General features: G+C 69.1%; 2 protein-coding genes across 5 annotated transcripts; both read right to left on the minus strand.

Moving 5' to 3' along the window:
* Positions 1-3,406: 3,406 nt before the first annotated feature.
* Positions 3,407-12,057, minus strand: ANGPT4 (angiopoietin 4). The gene is made up of 10 exons (XM_048074789.2): positions 11,908-12,057; positions 10,531-11,002; positions 6,322-6,477; positions 5,965-6,086; positions 5,450-5,682; positions 5,109-5,224; positions 4,789-4,890; positions 4,544-4,710; positions 3,920-4,050; positions 3,407-3,822 (listed from the first exon to the last, which is right to left on the minus strand). The coding sequence occupies exons 2-10, from the start codon at positions 10,825-10,827 to the stop codon at positions 3,662-3,664; spliced, it is 1,485 nt and encodes a 494-aa protein (XP_047930746.2). The 5' UTR covers positions 10,828-11,002; positions 11,908-12,057; the 3' UTR covers positions 3,407-3,661.
* A 913-nt stretch (positions 12,058-12,970) lies between these two features.
* Positions 12,971-20,691, minus strand: RSPO4 (R-spondin 4). Of its 4 annotated transcripts, none has more exons than XM_066978217.1 (5): positions 20,281-20,685; positions 17,423-17,611; positions 17,100-17,259; positions 16,828-17,013; positions 12,971-14,196 (listed from the first exon to the last, which is right to left on the minus strand). In XM_066978217.1, exons 1-5 carry the CDS (start codon positions 20,573-20,575, stop codon positions 14,175-14,177), a joined length of 852 nt encoding a protein of 283 aa, XP_066834318.1. In that variant the 5' UTR covers positions 20,576-20,685; the 3' UTR covers positions 12,971-14,174. The 4 variants fall into 4 exon arrangements, with proteins under 4 accessions (XP_066834318.1, XP_047930748.2, XP_066834317.1 ...); XM_048074791.2 differs by having other exon boundaries at positions 17,100-17,243; positions 20,281-20,681; XM_066978216.1 differs by lacking the exon at positions 12,971-14,196 and adding an exon at positions 14,220-16,060 and having other exon boundaries at positions 20,281-20,691.
* Positions 20,692-21,005: the final 314 nt, after the last annotated feature.

The raw sequence follows: 21,005 nt of genomic DNA on the forward strand, positions 1-21,005 counted from the left end.
GCGGGGCCCGGAGGGCGCGGCGGGGCGGTGTTTGGGTCTGGCAGGTCCCGGCAGAGCCTGGCCGCGGGATTCCCCTCGGCACCGCAGCCAGCGCCGCGCCAACCGCGCGGCCCTGCCGGGCGCTGCCTTCGCGCCCGCTCCAGCAAAGCGCCTCGGAGCTTGGCCGTGTCCTCGCTGCTCCGGGGCTGCGAGATGAGGAGGCGATAGCAGAGACCTCCCAGGCACTGGGGAGGTGCAGGGATGAAAGCCGGTGCAGGGAGCGCTTTGAAGATGAAAGCGCCCGCGTGTTCTCCCCGGGCAGCCTCGCGCGGCTGCGGGCTCCTGCAGCCCCAGTTTCCTTGCAAGGGGAGAGGCAGGAGGTGCCCCTGGTGCTGTGCAGACCTTGCCCACGTGGGCTGCTGGGGAAAGGGGCGCCAAGGGCACCGGTGCTTGCACACAGGGAGCTCCCACTGGGGGCACAGAGGGTGCAGGAGGGTTTGGGATGCTCGCCGCTGGAGGAGCCTGGCACAGAGCAGGGAGGAACGGGGATTTGTGCTCCGCACAGCACGTGGCAGCAGGGCTGAAGCAGCTCCCGGCCCAGCCCCGCTCCCTGCATGGTGCCCGGCCACCCAGAGCCCCCACCCCACACGCAGAACCCGCTCGGCTCCCCAAAAGAGCCCGGGCAGGTCTGGGGGCCCCCACCCAGTGCCCCGCTGACACCCAGGGATTTGGGGACAGGATGTGGCCGGTGAGTCAGGGCGGCCAACTTGGGAGGCAGCGCGCACCCAAGGGATCCTGTAATGATGGTGCTCGGGGTGCTGGTGGCTCCCCAGGGAGCCGGACACGGGGCTGCGCCCCCAGGGAAGCTCTGCGGGAGCCGCGTCCCCGCTCCCGGCCGATGCCGGCTGGGACCGGCTGCGCTGCCGAATTCCTCGGCCCGGCGTGTCCCAGGGCTTGAGCTAAATTTACCTGCTGCTGCCAAGGAGAAGCCCCCCCCGCAGCCGACCCTCTGCTGGGGAGAGGGGCTGAGCACCCCTGCTGTGCCCCCTGGGTGCCGCTGCCCTCGCTCAGCCTTGGTTTGGTTCTGGGGTCCTGTGCAGCCAGCCCCAGCCCCGCGTGCTCACGCGTGCATGAGTACACGTGGGTGTGCACGCATGCGTGTGTGCAAACGCTGTGTGCACGTGGACGCAAGGACAGGAGGATCCACGCTCCCCAGGCGGCAGCATCTGTCCCTCGCCGCACAACCCTGGCACAGGCACGGCGAGGCGACGCGTGGGCCCCCGGGGATGCCCCCCCCCCAGTCCGTGTGTCCTTGCGGGGGACAGGAGGACAGCCCTGGCCCCACGCTCCCCCGGGGGACAGGAGGACAGCCCCGGACCCTCACTCCCCGTGCTCCGTATCACTTTCCCTGGCAGCTGCCTCCCCGCCAGCTCCGGTTTCGGAGCGGAGCCGCAGCTGAGCCCGCCGGGTATTTATAGCGGGGAGCAATGACCGCAGGGGGGTCTCCGTGGCCCTCACCCTGCCCGTTCCCGTGTCCCCCATCCTGCAGCCCGGGGCTTTGTCCCCTGGGTGCCCCATGGGGAGAGCAAGGAAATGGCAGCACCAGGGTTTGGGGAGCTGGGCGCAGGGGACCCCAGCGAAGGGCATGGGGGGGCCCAGGGCTTGCAGCCAGGACGGCCGTGCCTGCGGAGCCTCCCGGCAGTCCCGCCTTTAATGCATTTTCCATTGTTTAATTACTACGCACGGCCCCACTGATGAGCACCTTGTGGGAAGTGGCAGCTGCACCGCCTGTTTTAATCAGTGTTAATTAGCGAAGGCCTTGAGAAGGGGGTTGGGGGCAGGCCTGGGGGGCTGCCTGCAGGATGGGTGCTGTGGGGTCAGTGGGGTCAGGGGGGTCCCTGCTCTGCAGCTGCCACCACCGCCAGTCCCCAGGGCCGCTGGGGCACCGGTGTCACCCCTGTCCCCTATGGGCGAGGATGCTGCGGGGCGGTCACCGAGCTGCAGGGGACCTCTAGCGGCAGCAGGGCCGAGGGGGACGGGGATGGGCAGCGCTGGGTGCCAGGGTGGGTGCCAGGCTGGGCTCTGAGCCGGCAGCACCGAGCCTCATCCGTGCACCGAGCTGCCCAGGCTCAGCGGGGCACGAGGAGAAGGAACGGGGCCGGGCGGAGCAGCCCCTTCCCCAGGGGGGAGTGCAGGGCGGGGGGCACGTTTGGGGTCTCGTTCCTCCCCGAATGACCCAGGCATCACGAGGCTGTTGCTGAAAGGTCCCTTTATGTGGAGTCCGTACGTGCTGTGTACAAGGGGCCGAGGCAGCACCGCGCTGTCCCCAGCGGTGACCCCGCGGCCACAGCCCCCGTCCCCACCACTGCCGGAGCCCTCGCATCCCACACGGGATGGCCCCGGGACCCCCGGGTGGGATGCGCGGGGTGCTTCAGCCCTGCCCTCTCCCACCTCCTTCCTGCAAGCAGAGATCACCGACTGCTTGCTCCTGCTCCTGCCCAAATTGCTGAAACAGGGGCAGCACGGACCCCCCCCCAACGCCATGGGTCCAGGGACACCTCGCTCCTGGGCAGGGACGGCGCTGGGGGGGGGACGGGTGCTGCCCGGCGCAGCTCTTGGACAATAAATATCTCTTAGTACAAAAATAAAAGCGTCTCCGTGCCAAGCTCCAGGGCACAGGCGGGCGCGGGGGCCCTTCTCAGCGGATGGAAACCCGGCTGTGTTTCGCCCCGCGCTTTCCAGGCCGTCACCAAACTGGTCGCCAAGTTTGGGTTTGCCACGTACACAAAACCGCGGGGGCTGGAGCCGGCAGCCTGGGGGGGCTCTGCCCTGCCAGCACCCCCGTCCCCCTCCCTCCATCCCTCAGCTCCGAGCCACCCCCAGCCTTCAGCCCCCTTCCACTGCCCCCAGCTCCTCCCGCCCCGCAGCCCCTCTCCCCATGTGCCACCCCCAGCCCCATCCCACCCCTCCCTGGCTGCTGCCCCCCTGCCAGCACCTTCCAGCCCCGGGGCCGTCACCCATCGCACCGGGGCCAGGTCCCCTGTGGCTCGAGGGACGCCCCTGTCCCTTCCCACCGGCCCCATCCTGCGAGGAGCAGCGCCCAGCGTGCACGGCTGGCTGTCCCCTCGCACCGGGACGGCGCACGCGGGAGGGGACAGCCGTGTCCCCTGGCACGGCTGTGCAGGGAGGAGAGATGCCACCAGTGCCTTGAGCTCCCGGGGTGCTCGCACACGAGCTCTGCTGAACCCGCGGGGAAAGCAGAACGGTGGCAAAAAAGCAAAACGCAATGCCCTAAAACGGAGAGAAAAGGCAGAGCCCGGGCCGTCCGCCCCTCCGGGCTGAGCACGCAGGAGGTGCCGGGGCTCTCAGACACCCGTCCCTGCACGATGTGGCGTGGGCAGCCAGAAACCCCACTGACACGGGTGGGTGGTGAGAATCCGAGCTGGGAAGGGATGGGTTATGTACGCTCAGACTGAACAGAGCCCCCCCGCGGGTCCCGCAACCCCGAGATCCTCAGCACGGCGAGCGGCTCCCTCCCGGCACCGCCGCCGCTCCGCACGGGCTCCCAGGGGACGAGAGAAACGAGAGAGTGAGAAATAACAACTGGGGGAAAAGCTCCCCTGCAGCTCCCGCTGCCGGGCGGCTCGGTTCCGTCGGGGCCGGCACGGGGTCCGCCAGCGCGCTAGAAGCCCGCGGGCCGTATCAGCATGCGGGTGCCCTTCAGCGAGTAGCTGGGGCCCTGGAAGTGGTGCCAGCGGATGCCGTTGAGCTTGCGGATGTTGTGCCGGGCCGGGTAGTAGATGCCGTTCAGGTTGGAGAGGCCGCAGGCGTCGAACCACCAGCCTGCGGGAGGGAGCGGGGCGGGAGCGTGGTGCGGGGCTGGGCGCTGGGGGGGCTGCGCGGGGACCCCAGCCCGGCCCCCCCACCCCCCCCCGCTCACCTCCCGACAGCATCTGGGCGCACTTGCAGAGGCAGTTGTCGTTGTCGGCGTCGCGGGTGCTGAAGTTGGTGCCCTGCAGGGCCAAGCCGCTCTGCTGCCCGGCCGTGCCGCTGTAGTCCTGCAGCGAGAGCCTGCGGCCGAGGGCAACGCGCGCCGTGCGTGCCATCAGCACCCGCTAGATGCTTTGGGGGGTGGGGTTAAAAAGCCCCCGGGCCCTGCTGTGTCCCCCAGCCCCTGTCCCCGGCAGCACAAGGATGTGGCATCCCCACGAGGACATGGATGCAGCAGCCTGGGGACGAGCCCGTTTGCACGAGCAGTGAGCGGCTGCCAGTGCCCCGGCTGCCTGCCAGCACCGCGCCTCGCTGGGGTGGGAAATCCCTTGGCCTTAACGCAACTTCAGGCATCAAAATCCGCTTTGGGATTTCGAGAGCCTGGGGAGAGAAGGGGCAGGCAGCACAGCCACATCCCTGGGGAGGAAATCTGCTGAGAATCCCAGCGAAGCCCCACCAGGAACCCTGCAGCCTCCTGGGGCCCCGCGCCCCCCCAGGCACCCGGAGCGAGCCGTGCCAGTCCTGGGGGCCGGGGGCAGCAGGGGCCGGGGACAACTCGAGGCCGTTCTCCTACCTGTAGAGCTGCCGCTCGCTGCCCAGCTGGAACTTCCCGTAGTGGGCATAGACCTGGCTGCCCTCCCAGTCCCGCAGCTCCACGCGCAGGGCGTAGGGCGCCCGGCTCGTCAGCAGGTGCACGGCTTCGTTGCCCAGCCAGTGCTCGCCCGCCACGTCCCCAAAGCCCTGGGGAAGCCACGGGGAGGGTGGGCGCGGGCGGTGAGCATGGGTGTGCCCCCGGCCCGTCCCCGTCCCCGCACAGACCTGCTTGTACTCCCTCCAGCTCCTCTGGAAGCTGAGGCTGCCGTTGGCGCGGAGCTGGATGACCGTCCAGCCCCCGCCGTCCGTCTCCATGTCGCAGAACGCCTGCAGCGGGGAGCAGAGGGGCTGTGGCCGAGCTGCGAGCAGGGTGACACGGCCTGGCTGGCTCAGGGGGGTTCCCTCGGGGACCTCCCATCCTCGGGATTGGTGCTGGTGCAGCACGGGTGGCGCCACTGGTGCGGGGTTCGCGCGCGTCGGGTGGCACCTGGGGACAGCAGCACCCCTGGGTGCTGCAGCGGGAGCCCTCCCCGGGGTGCGCTCACCTTTTTGGGCTCGCTGAGGTTGGCGATGTGCAGGGTGTAGACCCCACTGGTGTGGAAGCCGGCCTGGCGCAGCTCGGCACAGTCCTGGAAGAGCTGCTCGTCCCTGGGCAGCAGGGCTGGAGGCAGAGGGGAGGCGTTAGCACCGGTGGGGGCATTTGCCCCGGCTGGACAAAGGCACTGGTGTGCGCCCCGGGGTGGGTGCCGGCCCTTCCCATGGGGACACAAGGCTGAGCTTCCCTCGAGATTCTTCATTTTTGGGGCAAAGTCACCCCCACGCGAGCTGGGCAGCTGCCAGCGCAGGGTCCTCAGCACCCCCTGTCCTGCTGCCTCTCCCCGCTCACCTCTGCCCTGCGAGACGAGGCGCACGAGGCCCTGCACCGCCTCGAGGAGCTGCAGCTGCTGCCGCTGGAGCAGGCTGGAGTTGGCGCTGGCCGCCAGCAGCGACTTCTCCAGGTCCTCGATGGTGCCGCTCTGCCGGCTCACCAGGCGCTGCAGCCTCTCCTTCTCCGAGCGGAGCCCCGCCAGCTCCGCCTGGTGCTTCGCCTCCATCTCCAGCACCCGCACCTCCAGGACGCTGCGAGGGGACACGTGGTGGTGACGGGGGGAGCGGGGAGCAGAGCAGCCCCAGCCCTGGCTGTGGTTCCCTGGCATCTCTGCGAGCGGTTCCCGTCCCCAGGGGCACCTGGCAATTCGCACCCTGCACCTGGCAGCTCGTGGCTGCGCTTAGCTAGGGGGGGGTGAAGGTGAAGGAGGAACCGAGGGGGCTGTGAGGGGGCTGCGCAACCCGCAGGGACCCCAGCGAGCCCTGGAGGGGCTCCAGCCCTCCCAAAGAGCTGCCAGAGACCCGGACCCTTACTTGTTCCTGCTCTGCAGCTTGTGGAGCTCGTTCGTCTGCACCAGCAGCTGCTTCTCCAGCTTGTTGGTGGACAGGGAGTTCTCCAGCAGCTGCATCTCGATGCGCGACGTCTGGTTCAGCACCTGCCCGGGAGCAGGGGGAGCGCTGGGGTGGGCAGCGGGGTCCTGCCACGTCCCCGGTGTCCCCAGGCACCAGTGGCAGCCCCCCCCCCCCACCCCGTGCACACCGGTGTGTTAAACCAGCACCGCTCTGGGGAATCGCCCCGCTTTTAGCAGCACGGAACCTGCCCCACGCGGAGGTCCTGGGGGCAGCAGAGACACGGGGGCACGCGCACCGTGTGCCCCTGCCACCACCTACCTGGGCCTCCACGTCGGTGAGCTTGCGGGTCTGCTCGGCGCTCTGGTTGAGGAGGGAGCTGCCGATCTCCAGCATGGTGGCCGTCTGGTTCTGCACCGCCGTCTGCTGCAGCTGCGCCATCTCCGGCTTCACGCCGCTCTGGATGTAGCTCTCCAGCTGCGGACGGCAGCGAGGACGGGACAGGTCAGCCGGGGAGCTGCCCCGTACCCAGCCTCACCACGGCCTCCATCCTCCAGCCTGGCGCAGCCTTGGGAGCGTTTCAGCACGGCACGACCCGTCCTGGGCGCTTTGCAGCTCATCGGGAGGACGGAGCGGGATGCCTGCGGCTGCGCTGCTGCGGGGGAGCCCCAGGCATCGCCGCCAAGATTCCTCGGCTGCGGCGCTGGCAGCGCCGTCCCATGCCCTCGCAGGGCTCCGCTCCCCTGCGTCTGAGCCGGGGGAGCTGCTCCCATCCCTGCCCGTGCCGCTGCTGCTCGCCCTCCTGCTGCCGTGCTCGCAAACCCCGAGGTGACTCGGGGGGATGCCGTGGTGCAGCCCCAGGCGTGTGGAGGGGACGCCATCGGGGGGCTGCCAGCACCGGCACGTTTGGGGATCAGGGCTGTGGCACAGGGGCGGCTGTGGGGAGCAGGGCTGGGTGGGGCGGCTGGGATTTACAGCAGGGGGGTCCCCAACCGGGGCTTTCCTCCTGCCGGCATCTGGATGGGCTTGTGTGTGCCACTGTGCTGGAGCTGCTGCCTGGCCAAGGGGGGGCCTGCTTGGCTTTGGCACCAGCTTCGGCATCAGCATTGGCATCGGCACCGACACCGGCACCGGCATTGGCTCAGCTGTCAGCCGGTTTCCCAGGCCTGGTGGCAGCCCCCTGCCATCGTCCCCAGCACCGGTGACAGCAGCTTTTCCGGCACGTGGTGCCGCCCCACGGCGGGGCAGCTCTCGGGGCTGGGAAGCAGCCGGCCGCGAACACGGCTCCGAAACGGCTTCCGCTTTCCCAGCCCGCGGGGGACAGGCGCTTCCCAGAGGGTTTCTATTTCTGGCGTGCTCGCCACGAGGTTTCCATTCGGCCCCTCTCCAGGGTGACAGCCTCGGCGAGAGCTGCGACCCCCGGCCGCTGCGCAGGGGCCGTGGGGAGCGGAAGGGACGCGCTGCCGCCCACGCTGGGAACGCGGCCCCGCGCCGGGGCTGCCCGGCTCTTCCCACCCCGAGGGTCCTGCGCTGCCCGCGCCCCTGCATCCAGGTGGCTCCTGCCCCCCCCGTGAGCTGGTGCGAGGAAAGCCCCCGGTCCCAGTGCCTGTGGCACAGCGGTGCCGGGGCTCCCAGCCCCTCGCTGCACTTGTTTGTGCGAAGCGAAATAGCGCTGCTTGCTCCTCTGCAGACCCAGGCAGCGGGAAGCATCGCCCCTCTGCAACTGCTTGGGGGGCTGGTGGTGCAGAAACCCCCCCCGGGGATGGGAGATGAAGCCAGGGGGGAAGGAGGATCCCGGCGTGGGCACCTCGGGCTGCGGGAGCCGCGGCTGCGCCCACGTCCCCGGGGGCTTCCCTCGCAGGGACGTGCAGAGGGGAGGAAGCGGGGAGCGTCTGAGAGCCGGGTCTGGAAAACATTTCCCCAGCTGAGTGATTGCTGGAGAGTTTCCCTTTAACCACGTCGTTAATCTTGCTGCTTCTCAGGGCTCGGGGAGGCCTTTTCTCCCTCTCGGTCTTGCCTTTTTTTTCAAAATAAACATCTCTCTGAGTGAAGGGCAGTACATACCCGTGGAAAAGGTCAGGCTGGCATGGGGGGGGGGGGGCTGAGCACAGCCGCGGGACCTGAGAAAGAGCCTGGCTCCAGCCCCGGCCCCGGCTGCTCCCCTGCGAGCTGGTAACGGTGCTTCTTTTGGGGTCCCTGCCCCTTCTGGGGGAGCCCCCGACCATGGCTCTGCCTAAGGAAGAGGAACTGAAGAGGGGCTGGGGGTGACCCCAGGAGGGGGCCCTGGGGCTGCGGGTCACCCCAAAACGCTCCCCAGACTGGGCCAGCCCTGGGACAGGGTCCCCTCCCCGCAGGGAAGGGAAGGGGGGAGCTGGGCAGGGGGGGGCACACCACTGGGACCAGCCCAAGCCACAAAGGTGTCCAGCTCCTTGCTGCTGGTCCCATCCCCGGGGCCCCCGGCAACGTGACACCAGGGGACTCAGCTCCAGCACTGCTCCGACCGTGGCTGAGCCCAGGATTGGCCCCGAGTTGGTCCTGAGCCCTCCTCAAGCCTGGTGCAGGAGACCAAGAGCGGGCACTGCCAAGAATTTTCTGCACAGCAGCAAAACCAAAGAAGCGGCCACACCGCTGTCCGTGCGCTGGGGACACGTTGCCCAAAGGGCGGCCACTGAGGCCAGCCCGGCCCCGATTCCTGCAGCGGGCTCCTGCCCCAGGCCTTGTCCCCGCAGGGTCTCGGCCCCTTGGCTGGGCTGGTGGCACCGACAGGCACCCAGTGCCCGTGTCCTCGGCCAGTGCCACCAGCCTGCATGCCACGTCCTCGCTGGTGTCCCCAGCTGTCCCTCCTGGGCTGTGCTCGGCTGCGTGGAGAGGGTGACCGGGCGCCCAGTATCCCCAGTGGGGTCTGTGGTGGCAGAGGAAGGGGCTGGTGGGGTGGGGAGCCCTGCTAGGGGCTTGGGGGGGGGGCCCAAAGGGGCTGGGGGGACCTTGCCAGAGCCACGGGCCAGGGCACAGCGTGAGTCTGCTCCGCTGGCAGACAGGGATTTGGTGTTGTTTACAATCTGTCCCCGAACCCGGTGCCTCCTTCGAGCCCAGTTTGTTTGTTCAGGCCTGGAGTCCAACCAAAACAAGCCTCCTTGCGCAGTTCCAGTTAAATAAGGAAAGCAAAGAAACAGAAAAAAAAAAAAGGCAAAAAAAAAAAAGGCAAAAAAAAAAAAAGCTGCCTCTGCTGGAGGGGCCGTGCTGCGGGAGGGGACGGGCACCGGCCGCTGCGCCCTGCTCCTGCACCGTGATTTCGGGCACCGCTGCCCAGAGCTGCCCAGGTATGTGGCGTCACCCTGCCTGCTCCGGGGCTGAGCAGCACCCAGCGGGGCCGGGCAGCACCCAGCGGGGCTGGGCAGCACCAGGCAGGCCCCATCCAGCACCCGTGGCGGGACCCCAGGGCGCAGGGACCCCAGGAGTCCATGGGGCTGAGGTGTGCAAGCCCTGCTGGAGCAGCAGCCCCGCAGCGGGGGGCATTGGTCACCCCCAGCCTGGCCTCACCGGTCCCTCTGCGGCACCCGGAGCTGGCTTGGAGAGGAGCTGGGGTGCAGCTCTTGAGGAATCTGCGGTCCGAGATGGCTGAGGAGGGGACAGGGGACAGCCCTGGGTGTCCCCACGCGTGCCTGCTGCTGCTCTCCACGTCCCCGGCGGTGCTGCTCGGCTCGAGGGCGGGTGGCAGCCGGGGATGAGCCTCACCACGGGCACTGCAGGGACGTGGCCCCGGGGGGAGCCTCCCGGGAGCCCTTCCCGGGTGTGACGCAGGCGGCCGCTCGCACGGCCGCAGATGCGGGGTCAGGAGGCGCCGGGAGAGACCTCGGAAAGGAAAAGCCGCTTCCTGCCTCGCGCTGCGGGGCCGGGGCTGGGGGAGCGCACCGGGGGGGGTCCCCGGGGTGGGCAGGGGTCCCCATGACGCAGGGCTCCCCTCCTGCTGCCCGCAGGCCCCCCCGGTGGGCCCTGCAGCCCCTCTGGCGAGGCTCCCCGTGCCCTGTGGGGCCGGCCGGCCAGGAGCTGTGATTCCCACGCAGAGCCTCACCCGGTGCCAGAAGCTTTTGCGAAGCCCATAAGGGGGAGAACTATGAAGCTGGAGAGGTTTCGCTGGCCCCTGCCCTTGGGCTCCTCGCTCCGCCGCCTGCCAACAGCCTACCCGCCAGCTTCCCAGCAGGGCCGCATCCTGACCCAGGATGGGGAACGCTCAGCCCCACAGGACGCCTGGTGCGGTGGGCACCAGGAGGGGACCCGTGGTGGGGACGGCAGGGGGGTGCAGGGCGGCGAGCACCGGCGAGCCGCAGCGCCCGCGGCACCCTCCCCATCCCCTCTGGGGGACAAACTGGGGCAGGATCAGGCCCTGGGGCTGAGACCAGCGGGGAAGGCGCTGACCTGGCCGCAGCAAGCAGCTTTGGCGGGCGTAGGGCAGATGTGGGGGGGCAACCCCCCTACCCACCACCCTCCCCAATACCTCTCCCCACCCCGCAGCACCTCGCCACCTCCTACCTTCAGCAGCCACTGGGTGCTGTTCTCCAGGATCCTCTCGAGGTGCTGCAGGCGCTGGGCAGCCCCGCGGGCGGCGTGCGCGGTGCCGGCCGGCGAGTCCCGCTGCAGCAGCGTGTTGGAGGGGCTGGGGGCGGCGCTGGGCGGGCAGGGCGCCGGGTCGGCCTCGGGCAGCACGAAGGTGTAGCTGCAGTGCCCGTGCTGCACGCGGTGGAAGCGCCGCCGGCCGCCCCCATCCAGCGCCCGCCGCTGGGCTGCGGCCGCACACAGCGCCGCCAGGACGAGGCCGAGCACCCGCATGGCACGGGCACGGCACGGCCCCCCCCCGGCACCCAGGGGTGCTGCGGGTGCGAGGAGTCAGTGGGTGCTGTGCGCCCAGCCCCGGCGCTGCGCCCTCGGCATTTCCTCCCGGCGCGCTCTGAGCAGGCTTCCAGCCGCCCCGGCCTTTTATCGCTAGGCTGGGTCTCGCTCAGCCCTTGCAAGGGGAAAAAAAAAAAAAAAAAAAAAAGAAGAAAAACAAAGGAAAAAATCTGTTTAAAAACAATACTTCTATCTTTTTTCTCTCCTCCGAGCCCGCTGCGGGGAGATCAAGTTTCACACGTGATCTTTACATGTCTCACGCACGCAGAGTCCGGCCGCCCGCCCTCCCCGCACGGCCACCCCTGGCCCCCGGCCCCCCACAGCCCCGCAGTGCCCTCCCCAGCCCCGAGCCCCCCGGCCCTTTCCCAGAGGGTCCCCCCATCCGCCCCCGCTGCCCCCTGTCACCCTCGGGTCCCCCCGGGCCGTGCTCCCCCCGCCTCCAGCTATTTATATCAGGGGAGGAAGCCGAGCGCTGCTTTCGGCCGCTCCGGCCGTGGGACGAGCCCGCGGGGACCGTGGGGACCCAGCTGAGCGTGGTGGGATCCAGCTGGATCCCACGTGGGGTTTGGGGGTGCTGTGAGCAGGGCTTTGTGCTGGTGCGGGGTCCCTGGGGGCGTGCGGGGCTCAGCCAGCATTTTCCTCCTGCCCCAAGGGGGCTTGGGCTGCTCCTTTAGCCCCGGATTTGGATGCAGACCCCGGCCCCGCAGAGCGAGGAGCTGCCGTGGTGGCTGAGCTGTGCGGGACGGGGACACCCTGGGGTGTCCCCACACCCCCAGCCTCAAAGGGGTGTTTCAGTGTGGGGGGGGCGCGACCCCAAACACACACCGTGCCCCCATTTCCACCCGTGATCTACCAAATCCAGGCGCACGCTGCCCGCGCCGGCACAGGGATGTCCCTGCCTGCCCCAGGAGGTGCGGTGCAGCCCCTGGTGGCTTCAGGGCACCTCCCGGTCCCCAAGCCCCCACCTCAGCCCGCCCCATGGAGGGGTGTCCCCAGGCCACCCCGCTCTTCCCCACTCACCCCAGGGTGTGGGATACAACGAAATGCCCTTGTGAGGCCGTGCTGTCCCGGCTGGGTGCCAGCACCCACCCCCGTGCACCCACGCAGGGTGGCAGGATGCCGAGCGGCTGCGCACCCACGCGGCGCAGCCGTCCCACGGCCAGCGCGGGGCCCCAGCGCCTGGCGTGGAGCCCACGGGGCCAGGCTACGTGCTGGGCTATTTCTAAGCTGTCCCAGGAGGGGACGGGGCTGGCCGTGGGGACAGGCTGGCATGGCAGAGCGAACCTCCCCCGGCACAGGAACACCCGCCCTGGCACCTTCCCAGGGTTTTCCGCAGGGTTACGCAGCACGGGGGGGGCCGTGGTGGTCACAGGGTGCTCTGGCCCCTCTGGATACTGGGGACCCCCCCTGGTTTAAGGGGCAGCCGAGAGCCCCTTTTCCTTGCCCTGGTGTCCTGTTGGTGCTCGCGGTGCTGCCCCGTCCCAGCATCTGCTGCCTGCAGCACCCCAGCAGCTCCAGGGCAACTCCAGCTTCCTCAGGAGCCGCCAGGAATCCCCCTGCCAGCCTCTGGGGCGGCCCGGAGCAGCCCCAAGCACCCAGATCCTGCCTGCACCCCACCAGGGGCAGGACCCCGAGAGCCAGCCCCGGAGGGGTCCCACGGGCTGGGCTCGCAGCAGCGCCCGGGGGAAGGGGCAGGGTGCCGGGGACGTTGCTTCTCCTGCTGCTGGCTCAGACACCACGAGATGCCGGTGCTGCTTCAAACAAAAACATCAAAACAAAACGTTTCCCCAGGGAACCCCCCCCCTCCACTTCACAGGGGCCTGGGCAGGAGGTGGCAGGACGGAGGGCTCCGAGGCTGACCCAGGCAGCCGGTGGCCACCTTTCCCCACCGCTTTTGGGGTGGCCACGTGCAGGAAGGGCTTGGGGAGCGCAGCTGACCCCACATGCTGCGTGCCCACCGCCTGCTGTGCCGCTGCGGGGCAGGGGCTGCGGGGTGACACCGGCGTCCCCCTGACCCGTGCTCCCTCCGGCCGTGCCTCGTGGAAACCATTTCTGCAGCGCAGGAAAGCAGGGGTGCGACGGATGCCGGGGGCTTCAATAATTTTATTTGACTGTAAGCAAACGGAGGAGCTGCCCCGTGCCTGCGAGCGAGGCTCCGGGGCTGGCTCGATGCTGACACCCAGCGCTCTCGTCCTGGAAGGGGCAGCCCCCACAGCCCCCACAGCCCCCGCAGCCCCCGCAGCCCCCAGGGCCCGTGCTCGGAGCAGGGATGGGGCAGCCAAACCCTGCCTGTTCACAGAGGTGCCCGCGGGGAGGGCAGCAAGTTCGAGCAAAACGCGCTTTAAACGTGCCGATGCGCTTCTCCGTGGGCCCCACGCGCGTGCCGTGTGCTTTGGCAGGCGACGCACGCGCGGTGGCTGGGGCAGAGCGATGGGGACGGGGTCAGCACCCATGGGCCGTGACCCCAGTCACGTCTGGAGGGGGCCACGACGCTGATCCCGGCGGCGTGGCCGGGCCGCGCAGGGGCTGCTGGTGGTGGGGGGCGTCCCCAGGCTGGCGCTGGTGGCTCCGGGGTGCGTGGGCAAGGCCACCCCCAATTCCTGCACTCACGAACGGCACGGAGCTCGTCCAGCTCTTCACAGGCTGTGAGCACGAGGCCGGCAGGATTTGGCCCATGGATGTGCCACTGGGGACCGAAGAGATGCTGAGGGCCGGGCTGGGCTGCTGTGAGGTCCCCAGCAGGACCCCAGCCCCAGGGTGCCACCAACCCCTGGCGGTGGCTGAGCACAGGGGACCCTGCCTGGCACCCGGAGCTGCTCAGTAGGCACGGGCACGCTGTGCCCCCGGCACCCCAGCGCAGTCAGGACCCCATGGGGACGGACATCTCCCTGCCCAGGGGACGTGCTGGGGCAGGCATCGCCTCCATCGGCAGGGTCGAGCCCCCCACCCCAGCCCCATTTCACCCGGCTGCAGCGAGGGAAGGGGCCGAGCAGGCAGGGGGAGAGGGAAAAACAACAAAAAACAGGGAGCCACCCGCTCCCCGAGCCCCGAGGCATTGCTTTGGACACTGCAAATTAGATTTTCTGAAAAGGAAATGTTTTACAGGCCATAAATTGTCTCAAAAGAAAAGGGGGAGGGGGGGGGAGAGAAAATTGTGCAATTTTCTGTGGCTGGGAAGCCGGGGCGACGCGGGCAGGGCAGCACAGGGGGAGCTCGCCTCGCCGTGCCCACGCCGCTAGGTGCCCGCGTCCGGCTCTGTCTTCTGCTTCTTCTGCCGCTTTTTGCCTTTATTTTTGGGTTTGGCTTTCTCTGGAAGAGAAAAGAAGGAGAAAAGGAGGGGCTCGCTTGCTGGGGCCAGGCAGCGGAGACTCTCCTGCTTGCGAGGCCGGGGGTTACCGCGAGCTCTGCCTCCAGCCAAAGCGGGTGCTGCCCGGGGAGACCCCGGCCTCGCTGCGAGCAGGAGCAGGACAGCGGCTGCCCCAAAGCCCCAAAGCCCCACACAGCACAGCCCCCAGCTGGGCCAGGAAGGGTTCAGGCTCGGTGGGACGTGGGTGGCCTCAGGGTGCACCCGCACCACCCCAAGCACCCCTCCAGCTCCCAGCTCCGCGGGTCGATGGGGACGGTGCCGAGGCACCGAAGCAGACCGGGACACGGAACAGCACCGGCCACGCCGCGGGTTCTGATGGGATGGGGACCCCACGCCTTGGAGCGGGGTGGCTGCCCCAAAGCAGGCAGCTTCACCTCTGCTTCTGCTCCTGTGCCCATCCTGGAGCCGGGGGGCGCAGGGGGTGCGGAGCACGAGTACCACGGCCGGCCCCGCCGCGGGAGCCAGCGCTGCTGACGCTGGTTCTTTCCGAGGGCTCCATCTCTTTCCCTGCCCGTCTCTGTTTTTCTGCTCTGATCTCCCAGACAATTGCCACCCACAAAGGAAAGGGCACAGCACGAATGCCAGGCGTCTGGAGAGCGCGGCAGGAACACTAAGGCAGATTTACAGCAGCGCGAGCGGTTTTGTGCCTTGGCCAAGCACAGATGCTTCTCGCTTCCAGCTGCCCGGGGACGGCTCAGAAGTGGTAGCACAAATCTCTCATCACACAGCCCGGTCTGGGGCCGAGGCAGCGCCTTCCTCCGGCTCTCCGGGTCTTGGGGTGTCTTGGCTGCGTCAAGTGAACTCGCTGTCCTCCAGCATCTGGATCCCATAACCGAGCACTCGGCCGGTCGGGACAGGAGCCTGGGAGCGAGGGCAGGCGCACACTCCGCCGCGGCGAGGACGCCGAGCCGGCTGCCCAGGGCCGGGTTGCCAGACACGAAGGGTCTGCTCCTGCCCGCCCGGCTGGGGCCGCACCAGCCCGGGGCTGCTTGCGGGGCGGCCGCCGCCTCCGGCCACACCACGCAGGGAGGATTTCCCTCAGCTGTTTTGGGGAGAGACCCAGCTCCGGAGCTGATCCCCACCCAAGCGAGGAGCCCTGCGGTGCCCCAGCGCCCAGCCCCACAGCCTTGGGGCTCACAGCGGGCAGGAGCGGGTGCCCAGGTTGCCCCACGAGATGCGGTGCACCCCAAGAACCGCGGTCCCCACGGGAGCAGAGGGGTGGCCGTGGCAGCACCGAGCTCCACACCGAGCTCCGGGCAGGCTGCGTGCGGGCACAGCGCCGCAGGCACACGCCGTCAGCCGCCCGGCAGTGCGCCGCGGGACGCCGCGCTCCACAGCAGCCTGTCCTCGCGCGCCGCCGCCAAGCTGGCCGCATCAAACTGTCACCAGCTTCAAGGGTCCAGGGGCCGCAGAGCCAGGGAGGGAGCCAAATTTCCCCGAAATCGTTGCCACCTGGCGCCCCGAAGCTGCGAGTCAGGGCCTGAGCAGGAAAGGAAATCAGCCTCGCCGTGCTGTCAGCACGAAAACGTTATTTATGATGGATGGTGCCCAGATGAGGATGCTCTCCTGGCTCCGCAGCCCTCTCCCGCAGCCCCAGCACACCCAGCTTTTGTTATTTCCACCTTTCTCCAACCCGCCCCTCCTCTCCCCTTCGCACCCCTTTCCTCGGTCGCGCCCTCCCTGCCGCTGCCGTGTAGATACGCAGCGAACCCACAGCTCCGAACCGCAAAGCTGTCCAGCGCTGAGGCCAGGGGCTCAGATCTCCTTCCAAGGCCCACAGATCCGTATCTCATGCAATCTGTCTTTCTGCCAGTTATTAAGCAGAGATTTATTAGAACAGCTTCAGCCCGGCCGCTTGCGTCCAAAAATGACATCAGCCACCTCCTGGTTCCCATCGCCATCCCCGCGCCCGTGCCCGCGCCGCTGGCTGGGCGCTGCGAGGGGCAGTGGGGAGCCCCCACGCCACAGCCCCCAGCCAGGGAGCCCCGAGCCAGGGAACTGCGGTGCTACAGCAACGGGAGGGCACCCGGGGACGAGGGCTGGGGACAACGTCAGGGAGAGCCACCGGGGAGGACAGGACGAGGCCCTGCCCCAGGGACGGATCCCAGGGTGGGCTGGGGACCTTGGCCGTCGCCAGTCCCCTGGGTGATGCCCTCCAGCTCTGCGTCGCTTTCTGGTATTTTGCGGATTTTTGCAGGTATTTCCCCCGAGGAACTCAAGCCTCTCTATTTGCAATTGCCAAGCAGAAAGCCTCGGCCCTGCCTCTCCCTTCGCAGGCGGGCAGGGCAGGAGCCGGTGCCAGGGGCTGTGGCTCACAGGGCAGGGGAGCCTCGTCCCTGCCGGCGCCAGCACCGGGGCTGCTCAGCACATGTGCCTGGGAAGGCAGCTTTCTCCAGAACTGCACAGTTACAGCCACCGGCCTCCAAATGCTTGGGAGATGAGATCCAGGCTGGCCGGCCACAACACCGCAGGACCCCCCGCCACCGCGTGCCGCGGGGCTCCTCGCTTTTAAGGAGAGCGGCGGCGGGGCGCGAGGCCGGGGGGCTGCGGGGGGCAGGCAGGGCCGCGCTCACCTCCTGGGCAGTTCTTCCTCATGCGGCACTTTCGGGTCTCCAGCAGCGGGGGGCAGGAAGCCCCCTCCTCTCGCGGGGCGCCCAGGACCTCGCGCACCCGCGTCTCCAGGCCCCACTTGCAGCCGCAGGTCTGGCCCTCGTGGGTGCAGGCGCTCCACTCGCCCCAGGGCCCCGGCTCGCACGTCTCTGGGGGGACAGGGACACGGGGAGGGGGACGGTGGCCACGCCACACTGGCATGACCCGTGGGGCATGGGGTGCGGGCGCCGCTTACCTTGGCACTCGCGGGTGCCGGGCTGCGCCGCAGTGCCGGGCGGGCACTGCCGGAAGCACTGGCCCTTGTGCAGGTAAAACTTCTCCTTGCACTTCATGCAGAAGTCCTTGCTGAAGCAGCTCTCGCAGCTGGGCGACCTGCACTCTGCCGGGAAGGGGTGCTGTGAGCGGGGGGGGGGCGAGCGCTGAGCCGCCGGCCCCGGTGCGCGCAGGGACCCGGCGCCCTTCGCAAACGCAGCTCCGGGCTGGGAGAGGCACTGCGGGGCAGCGAGGGGACCCCGGGGCGCTCGGAGGCGCAGGGGCCACGGCTCACGAGCCACGTACTTGTGCATCTGTTGACCTCCAGACCCCGCACGCCGAAGTAGCCGGGGGGGCAGGTGTGGACGCACATCCCGTACTGGCGGATGCCGTCCCTCCAGATGAGCAGGAAGAGCCGGTGGTGGCAGGTGATGCAGCCGTTGTCCTCCGAGCACAGGACGCAGCCCGTGCAGTTCTCAAAGAGGCCAGCGCTCACTGCGGAGACAAGTGGGGGAGAGGGGCTGCGGCAGGGGGACAGCAGGGCCGGGGCTCCCTCCCTGCTGTGCCCAGCTCGGCACCGCCGCGGGTGCCAGCCCGGGCACCTCCGGCAGCCGTGCCATCGCATCCGACAGGGCGCTGACCCCCGGAGCAGCCAGCGGGTAGAAACGAGCTCTGACCCGGGTTAATTGGCTGCTGCCTGTTACATGTCAAGGGAACAAAGAGCGTTTCGGAAACGTTCAAGTGGAGCCGCGATAAGGATCTGTCTGGTGGCTCAAGAGCCGCCGCCGCCGCCTCCCCGGCTGCTCCCGCCGTGCTCCGACCTGCACGGGGGCAGCGGGCCCCGGGGGGGCTCTGCTCCCGGGGACAAGGACACGGGGACAAGGACCGGGGCCAGCCCCATGCAGCCGGCAGCACCTGGAGGTGCCCTCCTGTCCCTGGAGCCAGCTTCCCCTGCCAGAGTCGCAGCCCAGAGAGATGCTCGTGGCCCGGGGACATTTCAGGAGCTGGTGACTGAGCCCGGAGCACCAGGGCAGGCAGGGCAGCCACCGGCTTCTCTGCCCACCCACCCACCGGGGTCTTTCTGCACCCCCAGAATAGTGGGGTGTCTCCATAATGGGCCCCCAGGCTCCTCTGCTCCAACGGCGACGTGCCTGCTGCACCCGCTGCTGTTTGGAAGAGTTTGTTTGGCTTTTCTGGGACAGAAAGCTCGCTTTTAACACCCCGAAGCAAAAGCTCGTGCTGTACAGCCAGCGACAGTGCCAGGAACACGGGTGGTGCGTGCTCGGGGCCCAGGCTGTCTGCTAGCAGGTCTTACAGCATTAAGATGTTTTTCTGCACACAGCAAAGGCCGAAGGAGGAGGCTGCCCCAGGCAGAGCAGAGCCCTGGAGGCTGCGGTTACTGGAGCCGGAGGCTGGTGCGCAGCCCTGGGCTCTGCTCCCCGGTAAGGGCCCGCAGCCGCCGCCTTCCCCGCAGTGCCGGTGGGACAGCCTGGTGCGGGGCTGGATCCCACCGGGAGCAAACTGGCGCCAGCGTCTGGGACGTGCCGGGGTGCTGAGAACACAAGCAAGGGTCAGCAGCTTTGACCTGGTCTCGGACCCCTCCTGGGAAGCCAGCGGGCGAGGGAGGGAGCTCAGGGCTGGGGCCACAGCGGGGAGATGCAGGCAGAGGACGCCCCGCAGCTCCGGCATGGCTTTCCCAGGTGCTGTGGCAGCGCCACGCAGCCATCCCCGAGCCAGATTGTCCCGGTCCCCTCGCTGGAGGCCAGGGGCTTGCACGGCGCGGCGGCACGACGCAGCGCGACTCGCTGCGGCCAGGAGGCTGCGTGTGCTGGGAGCCCGCTAATGAAGCACCTTGGATCCATTAAGTTGTTATGGTCTCCGTTACATATTTACCAAACGCTGACAACATTTGTGTTCCTGGCTGCAGCTGGAGCAGCTTCCCAGGAGACCCAGGGATTTACGAGCGTCTTTCCCTTCCCCAGTTCTTTTTGATGATTTTTTTTTTTTTTTTGCTGCTCTTTCTCCAACACCCAGCTGGGGCAGGGAAGGTGCAGGGACGGGACGAGCCGTGGCAGCGACGTCTGTGTCACTGTCTTTAAAACCAGCTCCATGCCGCGGGAGCCGGGGAAGGCTCCGGGCAGATTTTACTGCGAACCCGCTCCCTGCCTGCTGCTCGAAGCCCTCGCTCCTCCGCCCGTCCCTCTCCTGCCACCGGGAGCGGTGCCGGGGAACTGCCGCGGAGCCGGCGGAGCGCTGCGCCTGGCATCGGCACGGGGCTCACACCCAGAGCATGGGGAGCGGGGAAACGAGGGACAGCTCTTGGGTTCACCTCCCCGGGCACGGTGGCAGATGCTGGGCGCAGGGCTGAGCTGGGACAGGCACCGGGCAGGAGCTGAGCAGCCACCGGAGCCCGTACAGGGGCTGCACGGGGGGAGACGCCGCACATTTGAGGCGCAGACCCATGGGTGCCGCGAGGTCCCAAGGCCCTCACGCATCCCGTAGCGCTGGCATCTTACGGCAACGTACAACAAACACGGGGAAAGTTGTCCAGGCTCCAGCCCGAGGCCTCCAAAGGCTCAGAAGGTCCTGTCCCTGCCCTGGCACCAGTCGGTTACAAAAGCCCCACTCTCTGCAGAGTCCGGGCTGCCGTGGCACCACCCTACAGAGGGGACACGAGCCCGTGTCCCCCGGCACAGCCCCGGGACACCCAAGCAGCGGCTCAGCCGGCCCCTCTGCTATGGGGAAGGATGGGGCAGGGAGCAACAGTGCTCCGAGCATCCTTCCAGGACGTTTTGCTCCCCACGCACTCAACGCATCGAGCGGAGAACAGAAGCACCGGCACAGCACCGCGCTCTGCGCCCAGCACCCGCACCCTGCCCTGGGGGGCTGCGAGGCTGGTCCCCGTGCCACCAGCTGGCCCCTGTCCCCTGCTAACCCGTGTGGCACAGCGCTGGCACGGGGCAGGTGATGCCGCTGGGGCTGAGCTTTGCCCTCTCCACGCACGGCCGAGGGGAAGCAGCCGCCCTGCGGGGGTCTTTCCCCGGAGGAACCAGCCCCGGGTGCGAGCCGGCCCCGTCTCGCCCCTCCTGCTCCACCTCGGGGTGCCGGGGCCCCGAAGCCGCCCGCGGCACCTGGGCGGGACGAGGCGGCCGCACACGCCTTACCTTGCTTCTTCCACTGGTTCTGTGCGAGCATTTCCACGGAGCTGATGAATAGCAGCAACATGAGGATTATCCACTGCATCTGGGCAGCAGGGGTTGAGGGCCGGCAAGAAATCAGAGCATCCGAGCGGCCGGCGGGCTCGCCTCCCCGCCCGAGCCAGCCGAGAGAGGCGGTGGAAGGAAGGGAAGAAGGGAAGGGAAAGGAGAGGAAGGGAAAGGAAGGGAAGGGAAGCCGGGTGGAGAGCGGCGCGGCGCGGGGCGGGGGGCTCACGCCATGCCAGCCGCGGGCGGGGGGCATGCCCCGGGCCGCCAGGGCAGGGCAGCGCTCATGGTGCCGGGCAAGCGGCGGCTGCTCGGGGGAGCCCTGCCTTTATAGCCGCTGCCAGCCCCCCGCCGCACCCCCCCCCCCCCCCCGACCCCCCCGGCGATGACAAAACGGCCCCGGCCGCGGCCCCGCGCCCCGCAAACGGCCCGGCCGCGACCCCCGGCCCCAGCGCCGCCGCCGCCGCCTCGGAGCGGGCGCGCCCCCCGCCCGCCGCCTCCATCCCGCCGCGGGGGCACGGCGAAGCCCCCGGCACGGCTCGGCACGGCTCGGCACGGCTCGGCACGGCACGGGCGGGGCCAGGCGGGGGGACACGCCCAGGATCGGGCGGAGGGCGCGGGGGGGATCGAGGGGAGGGAGAGGGGGGGCGCGGGGGTGCTGGCTCCGGTGTGGCTCTGGCTGCGGG

This window comes from Anser cygnoides, chromosome 16 (genome assembly GCF_040182565.1).
Source record: "Anser cygnoides isolate HZ-2024a breed goose chromosome 16, Taihu_goose_T2T_genome, whole genome shotgun sequence".
NCBI lineage: Eukaryota > Metazoa > Chordata > Aves > Anseriformes > Anatidae > Anser > Anser cygnoides.

Excerpts from the sequence above, each read along its gene's own strand:
- RSPO4 (XM_066978216.1), bottom strand. The coding sequence starts at position 20,575 with ATGCCCCCCGCCCGCGGCTGGCATGGCGTGAGCCCCCCGCCCCGCGCC. Across the intron at positions 17,612-20,280 it reads GAACCAGTGGAAGAAGCAAG|TGAGCGCTGGCCTCTTTGAG; the intron begins GTAAGGCGTGTG and ends TTGTCTCCGCAG. Across the intron at positions 17,014-17,099 it reads CGGCACCCGCGAGTGCCAAG|AGACGTGCGAGCCGGGGCCC; the intron begins GTAAGCGGCGCC and ends CTGTCCCCCCAG.
- ANGPT4 (XM_048074789.2), bottom strand. The coding sequence starts at position 10,827 with ATGCGGGTGCTCGGCCTCGTCCTGGCGGCGCTGTGTGCGGCCGCAGCC. Across the intron at positions 4,711-4,788 it reads GCTGGAGGGAGTACAAGCAG|GGCTTTGGGGACGTGGCGGG; the intron begins GTCTGTGCGGGG and ends TGGCTTCCCCAG. Across the intron at positions 4,051-4,543 it reads AGCGAGCGGCAGCTCTACAG|GCTCTCGCTGCAGGACTACA; the intron begins GTAGGAGAACGG and ends CCTCGGCCGCAG.